The sequence below is a fragment of the Marmota monax genome, unplaced genomic scaffold (genome assembly GCF_021218885.2).
Source record: "Marmota monax isolate L192 unplaced genomic scaffold, Marmota_monax_Labrador192_F-V1.1 WCK01_AAM20220418_F8-fsc00099, whole genome shotgun sequence".
Lineage (NCBI taxonomy): Eukaryota > Metazoa > Chordata > Mammalia > Rodentia > Sciuridae > Marmota > Marmota monax.
The window spans coordinates 167659-190959 of NW_026692126.1; the positions used below are offsets into that span (position 1 = coordinate 167659).

At 38.9% G+C, this 23301-nt stretch overlaps 1 protein-coding gene across 11 annotated transcripts in view; it reads left to right on the top strand.

Annotated features, from left to right (window-relative positions):
- Positions 1-22786, top strand: part of LOC124105642 (complement factor H) — a 53270-nt gene extending 30484 nt beyond the window's left edge. For 4 of the 11 annotated variants that reach the window (XR_009228631.1, XR_009228632.1, XR_009228635.1 and 1 more), the window contains one exon: positions 1953-12447. Coding sequence is in view for 2 of the 11 variants with exons in the window: in XM_058585584.1 (XP_058441567.1) it covers positions 1953-1954 (2 nt within the window). In the remaining 9 variants the exon portion in view is untranslated. Of the gene's footprint in view, positions 1-1952; positions 12448-13574; positions 13760-18359; positions 18508-21516 lie in introns of those variants that run through there. The other 7 variants (XR_009228625.1, XR_009228627.1, XR_009228624.1 and 4 more) reach the window with 7 other exon arrangements.
- Positions 22787-23301: the final 515 nt, after the last annotated feature.

Here is a 23301-nt window from a genome sequence, read left to right on the forward strand (position 1 = left end):
CTGGAGATGTGGCTCAAGTGGTAGCACACTTGCCTGGCATATGCAAGGCACTGGGTTAAATCCTCAACACCACATAAAGACAAAATAAAGATATTGTGTCCACCTAAAACTAAAAAATAAATATTAAAAAAAAACTAAGATATGAAGGAAACCAGGGCCAAAGGAAAGGACTTGGGGTGGAACTGTGTTGCGACATTAGATGAGCTAGACTTGGGAATCGACTAGTAAAAACTGGATGGCTTTGAGCAAGCAGCATTTGAATAGAGATCTGAAAAATGAAGCAAAGCCAGTCATCAAAAATCTCTAGTACAAATATTCTAGAGGAAGAAACAACTAGAGAAAAAAAATCTTTAAAAAAAAAAGAAAAAAAACTAAAGAGAGACAAGTTTTGAAATGCTTAACAAATTATAAATAAACCAGAGTAGAGCTGCCCTAGTTAATAAATGGGACACATATGAGAAGAAATTGGAGAAAATGGCAAGATCCAGATAATTTCCGTCCAGGTGGAGGTAAGGAATGAAGACTCCTTAGTAAAAAGGAGATGTCTTAGAAGAATTTTAATCACAGGAGTGATGTGATCAGATTTGCAGAAATCACTTGTGGTTTTGTACAGAATGGCCTGAAGGATAGAAGAGCTGAGGCCTAGAGTCAAGTTAGGCTGGTCAGTAACAGAATGTGGGGAAATGGAGAAGGGATGATAATTTCTTTTCTTACAAAATCCAGTGATGCCACTTAAAATTGTGAAAGAAAGCACTGGAGTGTTAAAAATTATTTGTGGTTAAAAAAAAAGAAAAGGTAATCGTATGAGAATTCCTTAGGTCTGATAAATATCTATACACAAAGATTGTGAGGAGCTGGTAGGAAGAGATATGGCCTTATACTTTATTTATTGTTAAAAGTAACTAAATTTGAAAGATCAAGAATTAGAAGTATAAACATATTTTTTGAAATTGGAATAGTAAGCAGAAAAAAATTATTGGGCCAAACTCTTTGCAGATGAACTACATTTTGGGTAGAGGTATTCCTTTAATAAAAGTGATTTTAATCAAATAAATTTATAGAAAACTTTGTATCTCTCTGTCCCATTAACTTAATAAAGGCAAAGGAACTGGATTTATCAAAATTTTAAGGTCATGGAAAGTAGTCTCTACTTACAGTGTTGGGAACTACATTTGATATTTAATGTATTTTCCCAGTAACTGGAACACCACAAAATTGATCTAAATTTTGAAAGTTAAAGACGTACAGTCCATCCTATAACTAAAGAGAAATTCTCCATGTAGCAACCTAGACATGAAATTTCAGTATCAAAACAAAAACATCAGGCTTTTTGGTAGTGGTGAAGGGTGGAGAGTGGTGGTGTTTTGTAACAGGATATTGGCACCACCTAGTGGAGAAGATTTTGTTTGTTTAAATTACGAAAATCAAAGCTCTAATGAGGAAGCTCAAGTTAACCAACTTCACTAACACTAATGTTAAAATATTTTGCAAAATCTTCAGAGGAAAATCAATGAATATTACAGCCTACACAGATATTTTATTTTTTCACAAAATGCAATTTCAGGAGTGTTTTTGTTTGTTTTTATGAAATGTAAAACATTTTTTTGCTGAATATGTAGGACTTGTCTCAGTTATGTTAGTTTTTCCCCTTACTTTAAAAAAATATATTTTTAGTTGTAGATGAACACAATACCTTTATTTTATTTATTTATTTATTTTTATGTGGTGCTGAGGATCGAATCCAGTGCCTTACACCAGGCAAGTGCTCTACCACTGAGCCCCAACCCCAACCACTTTCCCCTTACTTTGTAAAAAGAAATTCCAGAACAGAATGCTAAATAATTACCATTATTATAAAACCAAGTAATAAAAGAAGTTTGACAATTTAAATAATAATCTAACCAATATGTGTGATTATAAAAATCTTAAAATTTATCATTTTTTAAAACTAGGATGCTGTCGCGACCCCTTGCCTGCAAGGAAGACGCAACTCAGGAATCTTCTTTCAGCAGTTTATTCAGGCCCTTGATACTTCTTCTTCTTCCTCTCGGATGCCCCTCCCAGCCTTAATAAAGCATCTCAAGCCCCAATGCGAAGCTGCCACGTGGAGCTTTCTCATAGGGTGGTGAAAAACCATGCGCCAACTCTCCCAAATAAGGAGTTGTTTGTCACAGACCACAGCGGAGCCAGCGCCATCTTGTAATGGCGACCATAGTCTGCAGAAACAGCAGAAGCGGCTCACCACAGTTCCCCCTTTCTGTTTTCTTAATACAGGCGAGAGTAGAGGTCCTATCCCACTGTGCAGAAGTGGCTGCATAGTATGGCTCAGTCCTAAGGAGGGCCCTTCCCCAGATCTGAGGCCATATCAGCCGACGCTTTTTTTTTCGTGGGGCGGGGCGTGGACGCGTCTAACCTGCATGCAATAGGACATGCTCTCCTTGAGGTCCTCGTCAAGGATCACTCAAGTGCAGTGCCTTGCCTCGCATCCTGTATCGTGACGATGGTGGACAAAGGGAGATAGCTGAGGCTGAACTGTGGCTGTTTATAACGACAAACAAGTTGACAGCACCCTGAAAGAAAGGCACGGACTTTAAGACGATAGAAAAGCACTAGTGTGGAAACCCATCTGCGTGCAATGGCAGTAAGACCGGCAGAGTGCAAGGGCTTTCCAACACTAAGAGAATAACAAAGAAAGTCATGTCCATCCCAGTGCAATGTTATAATAACTTGGGGTGTAACGACCATGTCAAAGGTTTACTGTTTAAGATGCGCAAGCCAGACTTGAGGTGAGTTGCCATTTTCTAAAGCTGCAAGAGCTTGTATGATCATAGCCTTATCGTGAGCACTGCGGGCCTTAAGGCGACAGAGAAACCACAAACAGAGGAACATACCGAAGCAACACATTGCACCAAAAATGCCTACCCCCACCCACTCTTTGAAGAAGGAAAAAGCAGAAGATATCCAATCGGTGAATTGACCCAAAGTCACGGGATCGACACGGGTACTGTTCAAGACAGCTATCTGGGTTAGTTGAGACTGGATCATGTCTTCCGCTGCCATGGACCAATTTCCGGCCAAATATTCGCCAATGATGCGGGAGGCATTCCTGGAATCATTAAATCTGACAGAGGTTATGCATAAATGTGCACGTTGGTCAACACAACCCAAAAGCACCAAGTCAGCCAATTCTTCTACCTGAGCTTGGAGTAAATCTATTCTTTGGTTGGCAGCTAAAATCCCTGACAAAATATGTTGATTAATTGTATTTTGGGATTCAAGTATGGTGGAAGTTTGTTGAACAACTTGATTAATTGTGGCAGCAGTTTGTACTTGACTGGCCATGGCCACTCCGGCCGTAACTGCTGCAGCAGCAGACACTGCCACAGCTGTCACTATAGCTGCCATAATTCCAAAATCCCTGCGGACTCTAAGTAGCTCAACAATGGGGAATTTATCTGGGTCTGCAATGACTGGGATTGGGACAAAAGTTGGAATTTTCATAACCACTGCTACAGTCCAAGAACCATTCCAACACTCAGATAAGAGACAGGTAACATTAGAACAATTAAGCATCCCCTGTGATGTATCATTAGCCAAAAGAAACAGGAACGGAGATTGGAGACAGACTGCTGCGGAGGGTAATGTAGCATTAGATAATTGTGAATTATTTGCAGAAATTTTAAGCCTCCTACCTCGCTCCGAGTCTTGGGTACTGCCGGAAACATTAAACAGCCAACTTTGGACTCCTAATATTTCCCTGGGGAAACACAAGCGCGGACTAGACTAGCCCAATCTGAGGGAGTCATGCAAAATCTAGTAAGTCCCTCCACCTGAGTGAGAGTGAAAGCGGCATCTATGCTATAAGTGCGGACAGATTCTGCCAAGGTTTTAATTATCTTAAAGTCTAAAGGCTCATGATATCTTCCCCTGTTATTGTCCTGAAATACAGGGTATGCAAGTCCCATATCTGTATTAACTGTCCTCCAAACTTGTGCATGAAAAGATCTCCCGGAACCTTGGCTCCCCCCACATACGGAGGTGGGGCAATCGGCACCATATCTTCTTCTAGATATTCTACCTCCTCCTCCTCCGAGTTTTGTTGACCGATGTTAACTCCCTTCCCCTTCTTACAGTAGGCCTGTGTGCCCTGTGTCTCCTTTTTCTTCTTTTTCATTTTTATCTTATGTAGTTGTTGTAACAATATATCAAGGTCCTCAGAACTCTCTGAGTCGCTTGTGTTCTCAGGCGTTTTTAATTCGGTCAAGTCTGGGTAGAGCCTTCTCCTATTTTTATCTTCAGGCTCTTTTGCCTTCTCACTACTGTTATTTTTAATACTCTCTGCCACTTCACTACATGATCCTTCAGATTTTTCCTCATGCAGTTGCTCAAGAATAGCTTGACCCTCACTCACAGCTTCCTGGCATTTACCATCTGTTATACATCCTCTAACTAACTTCCAAAGTGGTATAACACCACCCTCTAAGGTTCCTTGCTCACAAGCGAAATCTAGATCTTTCCCTAATTTGTCCCAGCTGGGAATCTTAAGACTCCCTGAAAAAGCAAACCAAGGAGCCGCTATATCAGCTTCTCTTAAAAACATCTGCAAAGTGCTCTGCTTTATCTTAAGTCCTTTTGAATGTAACAACCCATCTAGGGCCAGGAGAAGCGGACTTGAAGATGCGGCACCCATGACACAACAACAAAAGAAGCACAAAAAACAAAAGCGAAATGACACAACAAAAGAAACACAGAAAACAAAAGTGAAAGTACACAGTGCAGCTGCAATAAAATGTAATGCTCTCTCTTTCTTTACAGGGGAGCTGCCCCGCTTTGGTCGCGGATCCCACTTACCTGGGACTAACCCCGCTTTGATCGCGGATCCCACTTACCTGGGACTAACCCCGCTTTGATCGTGGATCCCACTTATTGGGACTAACCGGTGCACCACCCCTGACTGCTGAAAGTTCTGGTTCCCGGGTTTCGGCACCACTTGTCGTGACCCCTTGCCCGCAAGGAAGACGCAACTCAGGAATCTTCTTTCAGCAGTTTATTCAGGCCCTTGATACTTCTTCTTCTTCCTCTCGGATGCCCCTCCCAGCCTTAATAAAGCATCTCAAGCCCCAATGCGAAGCTGCCACGTGGAGCTTTCTCATAGGGTGGTGAAAAACCATGCGCCAACTCTCCCAAATAAGGAGTTGTTTGTCACAGACCACAGCGGAGCCAGCGCCATCTTGTAATGGCGACCATAGTCTGCAGAAATGGCAGAAGCGGCTCACCACAGGATGCAGTCTTTCTAATATCACTGTTATTGTATCTTAGTTAAACAGCACACAGTCTTAAAAGCATTAACAATTAAAATCAATAACCAGCATATTTATTTTTTCATTTTATTTTATTTTATTTTTGTTTGTTCTAGTTAGCTATACATGACAGTAGAACGCACCCTTACACATCACACATAGATGGAGTATAATTCCTCATCCTTCTAGTTGTACACGATGTAGAATCCCACTGGTCTTATATGTGTACATAGGGCAATAATGTCTGATTCATTCTACTATCCTTCCTACCCCCATGCCCCCGTATTTATTAACTTTGTTTTCATTTTGTATATCATATAACTAATATTACAAATAAGAATAATATGTAGATTTTTCTTTCATATTTTATTGTAAAACAATACATATAAGTAAATAAAATATGAACATAATCTATTACAAATAATTCTAATCATTCTGTTTTATTCCTAATGATGATTATTTGTGCCCCCTCCCTTTACTCTTGATTAGTCTTTTCAGGATTGCATTAATTTTGTTTTGTCCCCAAACTAGCTTTTAGTTTCTTTAATGCTTTATATATTGTGTATTTTTTTTCATTTTATTATTTCTTCTCTTTTTACTATTATTTCCTAATTTCTTTCTACACAGCTATTTTTCTAGCTTTTTGAGAATTCTCACTTCCTTAAGTTTTACCTCCTTTCTGTATTTTTATTTATTTTACTAAATGTTTGTGTACAATTTTGGTTATTATTCACTTCAAAATATTTTCTAATTCTCATTGATTTTCTCATTGACCTATAGAAGACTTTATGAATTTGTAAACCAATTTTTGTTCATTGCTATTTTCTTGGTTTTTTTTTTTTTTCTTATAACGTGGGGGAACAAGAATATATTCTGATTTTGATAGTTTGAAATTTATCAGAACTTGCATTATTATCATCTAATGTAATTTATTTTCATAAATATTTTATGTGTTTTTTAAAAAATATTGTTGGGTACAGTGTTCTTTGTATATAAAGTAAGTCTTTTGTAAGTTTTTCAAAATATCCTTAAGAATTTTTCTTGCTATGTTCTCATCAATTATTAAAGATGTACACACTGTCTCCAATAGTAATTTTGAAACATATACACTCTAAGATTTTATACACACACACACACACACACACACACACACACTCACACACACACATATATATACTTTTTACTAGGTGCTTCACATTTTATTTTAAACTTTTTTTTTTAATGGTGCTGGGGATTGAACCCAGGGCCTTCTGCATGTGAGGCAAGCACTCTACCAACTGAGCTATATTCCCAGCCCATTATTAGTATTCTTGATGACTGCCATTCTGACTGGTGTAGATGAAATCTCAGTGTAGTTTTGATTTGCATTTCCTTGATTGTTAATAATGTGGAATTTTTTTTCATATGTATTTGTATTTCTTCTTTTGAGAAATTTGTGTTTGTTTGCCCTTTTAGTAACTGGGTTATTTGATTTTTTTGGTGTGAAGTTTTTTGAGTTCTTTATATATCCTAGATATTAACCTATGTCAGAAGAGTCACTAGTAAAGATTTTCTCCCATTCTGTAGGTTCTCTCTTCACATTCTTAATTGTTTCCTTTGCTGTGCAGAAGATTTTTAATTTGATACCATCCCATTTATTAACTGTTGGCATTATTTCCTGAGTGTTGATAGCCTGTTGAGTTGGAGTGATGATCCTACATTTTCTTCTAGGAGTTGCACAGTTTCTGGTCTAATCCCTAGGTCTTTGATCCATTTTGAGTTGATTTTTGTGCAGGGTGAGAGATAAAAGTCTAGTTTCATTCTTCTACATATGGATAGCCAGTTTCCCCATTTAACTGGAACATTCAATCCATTTCTGTGTCATAAAATTACTGATGTGTTGCAGTTAAAATCTAACCCTTTAGCTTAATCCCTTTTACTGTATTTGATTCCTCTTTACAATCTTGCTGCCTTCTGAATTGGTTAATTTTCATGATTTAATCTTTCCCTTAAAGGTTAAAAATTTCATCTCAATTCTGCTTCTGTAACTTTGGCAATTAATCTAGGAATTAAAACTAGTTGTCTTAATTCATTTGGACTGCTATAGCACACCATCATTAACTGGGCAGTTTATAAAAACATCAGATGTTTATTTTTGACAGTTCTGAAGGCTGGGAAGTGTGAGAAGGTGCCAGCAGAGGATCAACTGAGGACATCTTCTGGTTCATAGACAGCACCTTCTACTTGTGTCCCCACACAGTGGAATGGTCAGGGCAGCCTCCTTTGTAAAACCACTCTAAAGCTTCTTTTAACATAGCTCTAATCCCCTTCATGAGAGCTCCACTTACATAATCTAATTACCTCCCCAAACCCCACCTCCTAATACCAACACATTGGTGATTAGGTTTAAACATGAATGTTGGGGAAGCAACAAACATGGATATCATAGCACGAGCCTTCTTAACAAAGTCTGATGCTAATTTATCACTCAGACTTCAGAAGAAAAGTCTAATCAGCAGAAGATTATCTAAATGTCAATCAGTTGATCAATATACCCATTTATCTATCTTGCTCTTAAAATAAGAGATTCTTCCTAGTTGCTTAGGAAATTGTGGGAACAATCTAAGTCTGAAATCTACATGGTGGGAAGTCAGAAGGAGAATCTGGTCACAAACAGACTGGAACTCACAGGGAAGGCAACTGCTGTCCACAGTAAAATTCCTTCCAGAACTTTTACCTTGAATAATCACCTGGAGTAAAGTCAATAGATTTATTGCATGCCCTCCTAGCAGCACATAGATTAGTGTTTGATCGAATACCAAAAGATGGAGGCCCAGCCATTTTCATCTATCAATTGTTACACCTATGTATGAGTATGAGTGCACGAATGGTGTAGCCCTACATCATGTACAACCAGAGAAATGGAAAGTTGTGCTCCATTTGTGTAAAACATAAAATACAAATTATTAAAATAAAAAAGAAAACTATCACAGCTAGTTAATACCTTTCCACTCTTCTCAACACTGAGAGCTCATAAGACATCAATTCTCTTTTCTCAGTTTATACACCATTGTCATGTAGTTTATATATGTGTGTGTGTGCACACTTGTGTATTTAAGCAGCATAAGATTATATATGTACATATATTATATATATTTGTTTTGTAGTCAATGTTAATTTTGATTTACTCCTGTGTATATCATTTTCTTGGCTCTTCATTTCTCTATTATCATAGACCCTATATCCAGGGGCATTTTCCTTTTTCTGAAGTATATCTTTTAATTCATTTGTTTTTGTTTTATTAATGTGAATTTATGGAGGCAATTTTCTCAAATTTTATTGATCAAATTTTCATTCTTGAAAAATTATTTGTGTATGTAGAATTCTAGATTGGTAATTACAGCTTTCTCCAAATTTAAAAAGATCTTTTAACATCTTCTAGCTTGTTACTGCTATTGAGAAGTCTGCTGTAAGTCTAACCATTAATTGCCATTAAATGAATCTGACCTTTTCTTTGGCCATGTTAAGATTTCACTCTTTTCTTTGGTTTTCTGTGTATTCTTTAAAATGAAGCAAGGCATTCATACCAGTGATACCACCAGTTACTGGAGAGGAATCCTGCTTCCTCACATGTTGAAGTATAACATTAGAGAAGCACACCAAGGCAAGCATATAAAGCAGGGTTTATTTAGAAAGGGGTAACATAGACTTCTCCCAGGAGGAAGAAGGGGGCCATGGCTGGTATCCTGGTATCTTAAGAAGTGAGGGTATTCTGCCTTTTGTTTGTTTGTTTTTAATGTCTTAGGCTTCCTTTGTTCTCCTGCTCTCTTCCCCTTATCTCTCTCCTTTCTGTGTATGTGACTAGGCCCAGGAGATGCTCAGGTGGAATGACCAAAAGGTGAGAAGCAGATGGACAGGGGGATTGGTCAGATGAAGCAGCCCAGGACACATTAATTAACAGCTTTTACAACTCCCTGTAGGGAGGGACAATTCCTGGGGCAGATTACCTTAGCAACAGGTTGGAACAGGGCAGATTATCATGATAAGGGTGGAGGAAGGGCTCTGAAGTCCCTAGGAGGCAGACTCCAACTTTCTGGACTTACTCAAATTGGCCTCCTTGATCCGACCTGACTCGATTTACCTACCTATGTTGACTGCCTGGCTAATTCTGGCTTCACCAGCATGAACCCATTCAGGGTCCAAATTGGACTTTTATTACTTTTGCCTAATAAACCTAACAAGTAATGGTCATGTTAATGACTGTTCTTAAGAAAATGAACTTTTTTTTTCATTTTAACATTTGAATTTTGGTAGTATTAATGCTTTTCTTACTGGAAAGAAGAATGTAATTTTTCAGTTGTTTAATTTTGCATAGTTTTTTTATTTTTAAAATACTATAATATATATGTTGTTTTTGAAATTTGTTTTATTCATTAAACTTTATACTTTTGATATTTAATCATAGTGTTTAAAACATTAAGTTTTCATTGTATATAGGGTAAGTATCAATTATGATAATGTACTGTGTATTTCAAGAGCTGGAGAAAGGATTTTGAATGTTCTAACTGCAAAGAAATAAATGTTTGAAGAGAAAGATATTTGTCCTGATTTGGACATTGTGCAAAGTATACATGTATTAAAACATCATAAAGACCCCATAAATATGTGCAAATAATTATCAATTAAAAAGATGTTTTCACCATGAAGAAATGATAGATCATTGAGAAGATAGATGTTTAGCTTGACTTAAACATTACACAGACTATACAAACAGGGAAATACCACATAGTAAACTGTTATTAGGTATAATTTTTGTTTTAATCTATCATTTTTTCAAAAAATTAAAGAAAAAATGAAAATATTGATAAAATAAGCAAATATGATAGTAGATTAATGGCACAAAATATTAGTGAGTTAAACAACTGAGTGTCAAATATAGTGGATGGTTAAAGAAGATTTAAGAGAATATTTGTGTTCTCTTACATAGATTGTGGTGAGATGTGAATCCCTTTTCTGTGGCCCCACCCCTTTGGCCTTGTGCGCTGCATCCAACATGGCTTCTCTCTTGGATGGCTCTGCCCATTGCTTCCTACAGCTTTCCTTGGCAGATGTTCCATGTTACTAGAATCTCTTAATTCCTGAGGTCTCCACTGCAGCTTTAGCTTCATTCTCACATTTTTATGCATTTCTGTCTCAGGGGCTACCTGAAGGGATGCTGACCCTCCTGCACTTTGCCTGGCCTCCCAGGACTTCCTTTGAAACCTCAGTGGAGGCCTCCATGATCCCCAACTCCAGAATCCTACATTCTTGAACAACTGGCACCACATGGATGATGCCAACTCCTGCTGCCAGCTCAAGGAATAGCTGGGCTCCTTGACTATGGTTGCAAGGGCCCTTGAATCTAGACAACTGAACATTATTTAAGGACCCATGAGGAAGGAACTTCATAGGTCCCTCTTATGGAGGCAGGGTGCTCCTATGATCTCTTTTCAAATGAATTTTTATTTTACACCCTTAAGACTTCAATGGGTGTAGTTTCCTAAGGTGCCCTTAAGGAATCTTTTCTATTATCTCTGGATAAAATACTTAGCTTCTCTTTAGTGGTGGTAATCTCTTCAGCAACCACATCTACTTCTTTGGCCAAACTGAAAGCTTTTTCAATCTTTCCTGGGTTTTTTGCTTCTGATTATCATAGTAAACTTGGATTAATAACCACCAGCAATACCCATGCAACTTTCTGAATTTGTGCTGCCTTGAACTTTACTCCCCCAGATTTATTAGTCCATCAACTATAGATTGAGACTCAAAGTTTCAGGTCATGGGCAAATTGCAGAAAAGTTCTTTGCTGTCATGTGACTGTATCTAATGTGACTTGTCTCTAATCCAATTCCTAAGAGTCCTCATTACCATCTGAAACCTCATGAGCATAGTCTTTTTACTGTTCATATTGTTATCAACATTCTGGTCTTCTCAGCTCCCATCAGAATTACCTAAAAAGCTTTGCTTTTAACATTCTAAGTTTTCTCCAGCCTGCATCTCCAAACATGTCCAAACTCCTGCCACAAACCAGTTCAAAAGGCTTCTGAACCACATGGTCAGGTTACTCACAGCAACAACCCTACTTTTCAGTATCAATTTATCAGTCAGCTTTTCATCGCTGTGACCAAAGTACCTGACAACAGTTACTTAGCAAAAAAATAATTTATTCTCAGTTCATAGTTTTAAGGATTAAACCTCTGAGTTGGTGAGCCCAAAATAAGATTTTCTTCATGAATTCTCAGTTGACATATAATTTTAAGCACCTAACTAATTTTAGAAATGAAATTTTAAGCATCTAATTTTAGAAATGTAAGACAACGATTTCATGCTTCAACATTTACTATTATAGACTCAGTTGTTATTTTGGTGTTATCAAAATAAAATTTTTTTCTGTATGTGTTTAAGGTTTTTTGCTTTTGTTTTTTTATGTGTGTGTTTTAGCAGAGCCTAAATATAGGTTTCCTTTGTGTATATACTCTGGGGAGTTTGCCAAAATTTACATTTGTGTTTTGATTTCTCTAATAGATTTTAGGTACCTTTCAGTATTAATTTTTCAGTTATTACTTCTGTCAGTTTTCCCTCCTTTGAAACTCCAGTTATTCATATGTTCTGTTACTTGACACTGTATGACACATTTTTTTACTCTGTTTGATTTGTTCTTATTTATGCACTTTAGCCTTTCTGTATTTCACTTGTGGCATTTCTACATTAGACTTTCTTCAAGTTTACTATATTTCCCTCTGTGTCCATATGACTCATGAGACATTATTTCACATATTTATTCTGTACTTTCAGAATAACACATGATTTTTAGAGTCATTTTGTTTGGGTATCTTTTTATTTTTACTCATTTACATCTTCTTTATATAGTTTCTTTAACATACTTAAAAGAGTTATTCTAAAGATATTGATAGCATTGTAGCTTCAGGAGCTAAGTGTCTGCTATTTACTAACTTTATTTTCTCTTCCTGGACATACGTTTTCTCCTTTCATGTGTGCTTTAATTTTCATTTGAGTCCATACATTTTGTATGAGATGGAATGTTATGACTTAAGTTTATATAATTACTCCCACCAATGAGAATGTTTGCTTTCTTTTGATCTAATTAAACTCATTTGGGCCTGGGTTACATTTTAGTTTGTGTCAGTCCACTTCTGGTATGAAAAGATGCAAAGAGAGGACTGTGTGTGTGTGTGTGTGTTTTCAATTGAGAACCTGGTTAGAATCTTGTTCCTCTATCCCAAAAGACTGATAAATTTACCTGCTTCTTTGATGCTTTAACTCCTGTTTTAAAATTTGATCCTGAGTGATTTTCAAATATAGCAAATATGTTCAATAAAGATACTAACTGTTTATTTAAAGCAGGCCACTTTTCCTTTTGGGACATTTTGTCTGAGAATATGGGAAATTTCAGTCCAAAACCTCAGCAGTGCCTCGTGCATGCTAGGTGAGCACTCTACCAAGTTTCAGAAAATTTTAAGCTAAATGTAATCTCTCAAAGTTCATCTGGTTCTTCCTTTCTTCATTACCATTCCTCTATTTATTCAAATTCATATCATCAATCCATATCCAGAGCTGGCAGTCCTAACCAGGTAAGAAATAGCCAAAGACCATATGTTTGCATGAAATAGAGCTTTCTCATTTGGATTTAATTAATTTAATCCTCTCAATCCCACAATTTACTTTTAAACACACACACACTATTTTACATGCACACTGTTCTAGTCAGCTTTCCGTTGCTGTGATTAAAAGATCTGACCAGAACAATTGCAGAGGAGGAAAAGTTTATCTGAGGTCTCACCATTTCAGAAGTCTCAGTTCATAGATAGGCAGCTCCATTCCTCAGGGTTTGAGGTGAGGCACAACATCATCAGGGAAGAGTGTGGCAGAGGGAAGCTGCTCACATGATGATCAGGAGGCAGAGAGACAGAGAGAGACTCCACTGGCCAGATACAAAATGACCAGATACTCTAATGACCCATCTCTTCCAGCCACACCCTACTCACCTTTATTTACCACTCTGTTAATCCCCATCCCCCCATCAACAGATGCATTCACTGATTGGGTTAAAGCTCTCATAACCCATTCATTTTTCTTCTAAACCTTCTTGCATTATCTTATAAGTGAGCTTTAGGGGACACATCACAACCAACCCATGACACACATGCCCACAAGGGATGGATCAGTAACCACATAGGTATTTTTAAAAGCAAAGCTAACCCCAACATACCATATGTTTGCTTTTATTATTTGCAGATTGCCAAGGACCTCCTCCAATAGGAGATACAGAAATTCTGTTAGGTTCCTGGCCTGACCAGCCTTATACAGAGGGTACTCAGGCTACCTACAAATGCCACCCTGGCTAAAGAACACTTGGTACCATCAAAAGGCATGCAGAAATGGAGAATGGGTGGCTCTTAATCCAGGCAGGATATGTCAGAGTAAGTACTTCACTTTTTAAAACAATACTTATTCTTAAGTTTTAGGTGGACACAATATCTTTATTTTACATTTATGTGGTGCTGAGGATTGAACCCAGTGCCTCGTGCATGCTAGGTGAGCACTCTACCACTGAGCCACAACCCCAGCCCTGAGTACTTCACTTTTTTTGTGAAATTTATGAAATATTTTAGTTGTGAAAATGCTTAATACTTGATATTGTAACAATACTGGTTGAATTATATCATTCTTATCATTTTAATACAAAACAATACATGATTATTTTAAAAAAGAGGACAGTAATCCGACAAAATTCAAAAATACATTCAATTATAAAATAATACCTTTGCTATTTTCAATTTTCCTTATATTCAATGTTGTCCTCTAATTAAATGCCAAATATCTTTGTCCACAAACTCCTACATAAATGTGTTCCCTGTAAAACATACTAATACATATACATATATATTTTTATTTTAGGGAAGCCCTGTGGACATCCTGGGGATACTCCATTTGGTTCTTTTCATCTTGATGTAGGAAATAAATTTGAATATGGTGCAAAAGTTGTTTATAAGTGTGATGAGGTGTATGTAGTCAATATTGAAAAGGTTTATAACTCAAATACTAAAGAGGAACTCTACTAATTTATATACACAAATAACTTGAAAATTAAGGTACAAATATAAAGTATTATATGTGTATATCATACTGTTTTCTTAATATTAAGAAATTCAAGCTGTAATTACTCTAACATAGTATTATTATAAGTATATGGAAAAACAGTTCGCATGTAAGTAAGTGTTCACCCAAGGCATCTTTTCTACATTGTACTATTTGTAGGGTATTTTGGGTTATTTATGTTGGGGATAATTGGACATATAATGAAATTATAAATTTATAAAAATTTAGGAAGAAGCAATTCTTTGGTTGTAAGTTTTATTTATAAATGCTATTATTTAAATTTCCATGTTATACAAATTCTTTTTCTCATTCATATCAAAAATGCTACTGTTTCAGAATCATTGATTTTATGCCTTCTGACCAGCCAGTCAGGTTTCCTGACTGATCTCATCATGGTACCTCCTTACTATTTGTTCTTCTCTATTATTCCTCTCTAGGTCAAAAACTTATTTTGCAGAAAATTTTGTACATTAGGAAGCCATGATCAGATCACTGTAATTTTATACTAAACAAGAAGAATCAAGAGATTATAAATAGAATCATTATTCTCCCTTCATACATTTCTTGATTTGGAGCAAGAAAATGTAATAGTTTAAAGGTCAGGCTTGACACTAAACCCACATTCCAAACCTTCAACTCTCAGTATCTGTGTGTATAAATAGGTCTTCACTTGAATTTTGCTTTCTTTTTAAAGTGAACACATATCATGTGCATCATGGAATTAGTGAGAGAAAGAAATAAGATCCATACTTGAAGCCCTTAAAAGAGATCCTGGAATATTGCTAATGCCCAATAAGTATTAGTTCTTAATAGTTTGGCCTCTTCGGAGGAAGTTTTTCAAACACATTTCAGTCCAACTCTCAGTCATTACTACTGTCGTCTTCATATGTAACCAAGTAGGTTAAGCCAATCTGGGCCTGAAATTTTCGATTTGCTCTATTTCTGAAATCTCCCTTTATTTCTAGAAAAGTCTTCCCTTTAGGTTCCAATAATGACTTGGAAAGGAATCAAAATCCATAAATTTCTTTTACTTGATTTCCTCAATTGTAACAATTCATATTTATAACTTGTTAAAGAAATTAGCTACAACTAGGCTCCAGTTTCCTCGCCTTCTAGGAAAGAGATTTCCCAAACTTGCCAACCATCAGAATCACCTGGGGAGCCTTAGGAAAAAAAAATACAGATTGCGATTCAGTAGGTCTAGGGTAGTCTAGAAATCTGTCGTTTTTTAAAAGCTCCTCACTAGCCAGGTGCCATGGCGCACACCTGTAATCCAAGCAACGTGGGAAATTGAAACAGGAGGATCCCAAGTTCAAAGCCAGCCTCAGCAACTTAGCAAGGCCCTCAGCAACTTAGTGAGACCCTGTTGCAAAATAAAAGAATGGCTTGGGATGTGGCTCAGTGGTTAAGTACCCTCAGGTTCAAACCCTGGTACCAAAAACAAACAAACAAAACATAATAATAGCTGTAGCTCAGTGGTAGAGCATTTGCTTAGCACATGTGAAGCACTGGGTTTGATTTTCAGCACTGTATATAAAACAAAAAATAAATGTGTATTGACAACTAAAAAAATATTTAAAAATAAAATAAAAGCTCCTCATTGAAACAGTAATACCATAGCATTGTGGGAAGGGGAGTTGAGATAAAGAGGAGTGGCATTGCTGTGTGTCCCTAGCATTAAGCTAGTATAACTCTGAAGCTGACTCTGATGTGTTAAGATGGAATCGTACCCTTTAGAGCAACCGCTAAACCAATAGCACAAAAATAATTTTTTATTTCATTAAGAAATTAAAATGATACATTAGACAGATTCACTTAATGCAAAAGAAAACAGAAAAGAAGGAACAGAAAGGACACAAGATGTAGAAAACAAAAAGTAAAATGGAAGATGTAGATCCAACTATATTAAGAAGACATTAAATGTGAATAGATTAAATAATCCAATGAAGTACAGAGACTGTCCAACCGGATGAGAACAAGATCCAAATAAACATGCTGTCTAGAGGAGCCACAATTTATATTTACAGGTACAAAAAGACTGAAAGTAGGAATGTGGGGAAAGATCCATCATGCAAACAGCAACCAGGAGAAAACTGGGGCTGGGGGTGGGGTGGATGTATACTGACTGATATCAGACAAAATAAACAAAAAATGTTACTAAAGACAAGAAGGGAATCTTACACGAACTGCCCACTGACCTGCCTCCTGACCTGCCTCCATTCCTCATCCTGCCCTCTAAGCAGAAGCCCCAGCAACAGTCACCAGCCACACATACATCTCACCAGTAATCTCTGCATGTGCCCAGGCAGGCCATGGCTAGGGAGGCCGAGATCAGGGATTTTGTTTTTGTGGTCACCATTTCTCAAGGTGAAGTCTCCAGGAAGATTCAGTGATATTTCCTCAGCTCTTGAAAAGAAAAACCATCATCTTTCTTTTAAGGCTGTTCCTGAATCCAGAGGAGGCAGCAGGGGTGATAGGTTTATATGAAGATGGAATTTTATGCACAAGAACTATGGTTATTTTTAGAGCTAGGCTTGGTGTTGCATGCCTGGAATCCCAGCAGCTTGGGAGGCTGAGGCAGGAGTTCAAAGCCAGCCTCAGCAATTTAGCAGGGCCTTAAGCAACTCAATGAGACACCATCTCTAAATAAAATATAAGAATGGGCTGGGGATGTGTAGCTCCGTGGTTAAGGGCCCCTGAGTTCAATCCCCGGTACCCCCTCCCCTCACAAAAAAAAGTATGGATATTTTAAATACATAATGTTAGAGGCAAAAGACAAAAAGGCCAATCCATCAGGAAGATATAACAATTACAAACACATATGTAACTAATAACAGAGCACAAAACACAAGAGGCAAAACCAGACAGACATTAGACAACTGAACAATAGTTAGAAACTTCAATGCTCACTTTCAAAACAGAACAGTTAGAACAACAAGGAAAGAGAAAACTTTAACAACACTAACAATCAATTGGACTTAACAATGCCTAAATGCCTTCTAGGAAGAGAATGTATGGATTTACATTTCCATCAAAACTGGTCCAAAAAATATTGTGTCAGGTTATCCTTTAAAGACAAAAGTTCTTTAACCATTAAAAGTTAAGTTCCAAAGATCTTTGGTAAAATACAGTCCTGCGAAAATGGTCGCTGCTATCCATTCACCCACCAGATAATGGGAGTGGCCTGAGCCTACCACACCTGTTTTCCTGCTCTTTGCTGCCGCCTAGTGTTGTAATAGGAGAAGTTCATTGCAGGGGAGCCTGACTTCTGGGGCACCCAGCGGCTGTGCTCGGACCTGATGGGCTGTCCTAAATGGGCCCAGGCCACAGGAAGTGGCACTTCTGGGCTTTCTGTAATGAGAACCTGGGGCACATCCCAGAGGAAGCCTTGGAGGGACAGGAGAAGAGCTCAGGACTGGGCATTTGAGACCTGGTTTTTGAATCCTGTATGGCTTTATCCCTGATTTGCAATGAGGCAAGTTTGTTCTTTCTTTGCCCTCTGTTTCTTCTCAGTGAACTGAGGGGTTGGCCAAAATTGGTATTTTGCAAACTATTGGTAGTGGCCTATTAATGAGCTGTTAACTCTCTATTTAAAATTGTAGATGATTTTTTTTTTAAATGGGAAGTACAGAATAAGAAATAATGGAAATATTCAGATGCATTATACACAGTAAGGGTAATTATTGCTTCCAGAACCTTCTGTATGCAGTATACCCTGTGCTGTTTGGTCCGTGGTAAAATATATTTCTTACCAATGGTCTTGGTCAGTTCTGCTTGAAAGCCTTTGGCTCAGGGGAGCTCCAGGGTCCTCCTAGATGGAGAGTTAAGCTCGAACTGAGCCTGGTCTGGGGAGAAGGTCCCACCTTGTGGAGGAAGATCTGGTGCAGTGCTAACCGGATCTTTTCCTTCTCCCTGTTCTAGGATGAATGGAAGCCTAGGCGCTAACGCAGATGACTGCAGAGACTTTCCCACCGGGCCTCAAGCCAAAACAACACAAAAAACCACAGCTCCTGAGTCGGAGTTCCTCAGTGCAGCTCACTCTCAGGGGTGCCCAGATGGGCCTGACAAGGTAGGTGCAGGTGCCATTGAGGGGACACAGGCACTAGGTGGAGCCACAGTGTCAGGCAAAGATCTGTTTTCCCTGTTTCATCACCGCCCGGCGGGAACTGCGGAGGGCAGTAAGAACTCACGACTCGGGGATGCAGAAGAAGCAGCGATGCTTGAGGCCACAGGTGTCTGACCTGTCCCCTCTTGGATTCCAAAAGGCTGGAGTGGAAGAGGGAGGCTCTTTTACCTGACCCAGGGGCTCTCATTACCACCGCGGACTTGGTGGGTTCTGCGGTGGCCTAAAGCTCCCAGGCAGCTGCAGAGGACAGGAGCTGCCACGAGGGGACAGCAGAACACCGGCGTTGACAGAGTGAGTTCTGTCCGCCATAGTAGGAATGGGAGAGACGTCTCTGTGCAGGGAACAAGGATGCTCCAAGAGAGGCCTGGCAAGTTCTCTCCCCGAAGGCTCCAGGAGGAGTACAGCGTCCAGATTTCCAATAGAGGTCACCAGGGCCAGCCGGAGCTGACTCATACAGGCTCACAAGAGCAGATGGTTGAATTTTTTAAAAAAATCTTCAAGCCCACTGGTAAATATAGCCTTTGTCAAAACTCACCTTAAAGGAATTGTTTGAAAGCAAACATACTCTAAAACTCATCATTTTCTAATTATTTTGCTACTATGTTTTATGTTCCTGAGGTTATTTACATTTATTCTGGTGGAAATGCCATAACACTGTTTTACTGCCGGCAGCAACAGAACATCTTTAGTCTGAAACTGATCGTGGAAGGGGAATTTACACACCGAGGAGTCAACCCATGCTGCAGATCAGGGCTACTGCTGTTGCTCCTCTTCCTCCCCTGCCTCCTCCTCCTTCTTGTAGTGGGACTTGAACCCAGGTGCACTTTGCCACTGAGCTAGACCCCAGGCACTTTTTTTTTTTTTTTTTTTTTTTTTTGAGACAGGGTCTTGCTGAATTTCTTAAGTCCTCATTAAGTTGCTGAGGTTGACCTCCAAACTTAAATCCACCTGCCTCAGCCTCCTGAGTGCTGGGGGTTACAGGCGTGGCCGTCCCACCTGGGCTTACTGGGCTGCTTTTGGAGAGCCAGCACACCTCTGGGACCCACTCCCCTCCTATACCCAGTTCTCCCATCTCTTCTCTTATCCAGCCAGCCACTCCTACCTCTTCAGAGATGGGAAGATAAAAGGCTTGGCTTTGACCTGTAGCTCTGAGAACACTTCAGGACTTTACCTGGATAAGCAGACATGGAGAGAGAACTTAGAAGAGCATGTCATTCAAAGGGAAAATATCAAGGCAGGGCAGCACGTTGCCCCTCATCCTCCCCTGCTCCCCACTCCTCCCACAACTCACAGAGCAGGTGAAGGAAGAGATGTTGAGCCTGAAGAAGAGGAGATACCGCCAACTGTCTACCAAACATTTGAAGGGCTGGGATGTGAGTGAGAACTTCTCTATCAGTATCCAAGATAAAAAAAACCAAGGCCAAGACATACAGATTCAACTTAATATGAAGAACCTCAACTGAGCCATTCGAAGATGGGATGAAATGGTTCATGAGTGCTGCCTCCTCCTCCAGTACATGGGATGCATAAAAGAGAATTTAAGACTCATACAAAAGCCATGCTGTCCACAGTCCAACATTATAGTGTTAGCTGAGAACTAGTTAGAAATGCAGGACCTCAGGCTCCACCCCAGGCCTGCTGAATCAGAATCTAAATTTTAACAAGACCCCAAAGTGACCTATAAGAAACAGCAGTTTCAGAAGCTTCAAACTGAATCAGATGAATTTGAGGTGGAGATATACTATATTATTTCGTATAATGTAGTGGAAACTATAGCAATTGTTTCTTTATGGAAACAATCTGTATTTGGGAGCTGGTTAGTACATTATAGCAATCAATGTGATGGGATAACTGTTCATATGGTAACATGAAGGAGATGATTTTCATTAACTGGTAGAGATGAAATCCAGGCTACATTGTGAAGTGAGGAAAACAAAGTCATTTCTAAAATCAAAATTTGTTCTAAATCACCAATAGAATAGCTAAAAATAAAATTGAACCTGTATAAGAATCAAAACAAAATGTGTGAGTAAATATTTTAAATATTTTTAGCTGTAGATGGGCGCAATATTTTATTTATTTACATTTATGTGGTGCTGAGGATCGAACTTCATGCCTCACACATATGAGGCAAGCGCTCTACCACTGAGCTACATCCCCAGCCCTGTGAATATATTTTTATAATCTTGAAATGTGGACGATCTAAGTATGGCACAAACCCGAAAGTCATAAAAGTAAAAACAAATAAGCTCAGACCATACATATAGAAACCAAACATTTTTCTGGGTGCTGTGGTACATACCTGTAATCCCAGTGACTTGGGAGCCTGAGGTAGGAGGATTGCAAGTTCAAGACCAGCTTCAGCAACTTAGTGAGGCCCTAAGCAATTTAGCAAGACCCTGTCTCAAAATAAAAAATAAACAGGGCTAGGGATGTGGCTCAGTGGTAAGCACCCCTGGATTCAATCCCAGTACAAAACAACAACAACAACAGAACACACACACATTTTTACTTGGTGAAAAACTATCACACACATACACCAAAAAAAAAGCAAAAATGACAGATTGGTAAAGTAACTGTAACACTATTAAAAAAGAGGTTATTTTAATATATAAAGAGCTCCTGCAACTCAATAAGAAAAACACCAACAATTTAAAAGAAAAAAAATGGACAAAAGACATAAGCAATTCATGGAAAAAGAAATGAAAATAAGTACCTTTAAACATGTAAAAAGAAGCTCAACTTAATCCATGAAGAATGTAGATTAGCATAATGAGATACCATTATCATTTAAGTTGGCAAAGATAAATTCAGCACTAATGAGAAGGAATTACTCTCAATTTCTGGTACTTCTGGGGAGGGCTGTGGGTAATATCTGTCAAATTTAAAATGTACATAGCACTTGGCACAGTTGTTCTTTCTTTCTTTCCTTCTTGTTTTTTCTTGAGACAGGGTCTCACTAAGTTGCCCAGGCTGGCCTTGAACTTGCAATCCTCCTGCTTCAGCCTCCTGAGTTGCTGGAATTATGGGTGTGCTCCAGTGCACTAGGTGACACAGCTATTCTTATAGATTCACATGTATACATTGAAGATATACAGGAATATTATTTCAACATGAATTATAATATCAAAAAGTTGGAAATAACTATCCATCAATATAGACCTGAAGCAATTAACTTGTCATATGCATGCAATGGAAAACTATGAAATCCTAAAATATAACAGGGCAACTCTATAGGGACTGAAATGGAATGATCACTATATGTTTTTAATAAAAATAAAGATGTATTACATTAATATATTGCAAAGGAAAATATAATTTTCCTTTTTTTTTTCGGTACCAGGGATTGAACCCAGAGGCGCATAACCATTGAGCCACATCCCTAGCCCTTTTTGTATTTTATTTAGAGACAAGGTCTCTCTGAGTTGCTTAGCACCTTGCTAATTTGCTGAGGCTGGCCTTGAATTTGTAATCCTCTTGCCTCAGCCTCCCAAGCCCCTGGGATAACAGGTATGTGCCAGCTAAACTTACATTCTTCTCCTTCCTCCTCCTCCTCCTCCTCCTCCTCCTCCTCCTCCTCCTCCTCCTCCTCCTCCTCCTCTTCTTTTATAATTTCTCAGTTGTAAATGGACACAATGTTTTTTTATGTACTTATCTTTATGTGGTGCCAAGAATCAAAACCAGTGCCTCTTAAGTGTGAGACAAGTGCTCTACCACTGAGCTACAGCCCCAGCCCTAAACTTACATTCTTAAACATCTCTGGATAATACAAGAGACAGCTACCAGTGGGACCTGAGAAAAGAATCGTGGACCAAGCATCAGGGTGAGAAGGAGCTCAGATTTTCAGTCGATATCTTTCAATACTGTCAATTCTGTAGAGTGTGCACAAATTACCTTTAAACATTAAAAAAAAAAATTCATTTGGAGAGAGAGAGAACTCTCTCAGGTAAAGACCAAGCAGCCCCATCCCCATCCTACCGTTGAAGGGACAGTGTCTTTGGGTTCACCCTATTACTTCTGTTCTTGCCCTAATAATTAAATGCTTTCTTTTCTTGAAGGCTCATTCCAGCCTCTGAATCCTTCCATCAAGTTCACAGAGGTGACCGTCGGTCCCCTGCTTTCCACAGTAGCTTGCAGGATCTGTAGCTCCCCGCACCCTGCACTTTGTATCAGTTGCGTCTCTGCATCTGCCATTAAAATTGCCTCGCGCTTCTTCATATCACCTCGAATGCCATGTGGCTTTGTCATGAGTCACCCTCTCTCCTGATCTCTGGGACACCCACAGCCACACTTCACCCTGCAGTTCATATCAGGACCTGACAGCATTGCAGAGCATCGGGACTCTCCTTCTCTGCTTGCCCCAGGAGCTCCTGGAAGGTGGCAGCCTGGGCTTCACTCATCTCTGTGCCCTTGAAAGTGCTGAGAGCAGAGTGAGCGCCCCAGAGAGCCGTCTCCAGTTCTCGGGTGATGGATGGCCATTCAACATAGCACAGTGTCATGCGGTCTTTACTAGTCACCCTAGTACTTGCCTTGGCACTGAGAGCCGGTGTGACTGGAGGTGTGGTGCTTTCTATGCTGCAAGGGCTGTGGTCCCCTCACACAGCAGCAGGGCGGGCGTCCAGCACCTGGCCACATGCCCAGGGCTCAGAACCCTGCACCTTTCTCCATCCTGCAGCCACGGTTTCCTGGCTCCACCCTCCCACTCTCTGGGAAACGTGTCCAAAAACAATCTGCTTC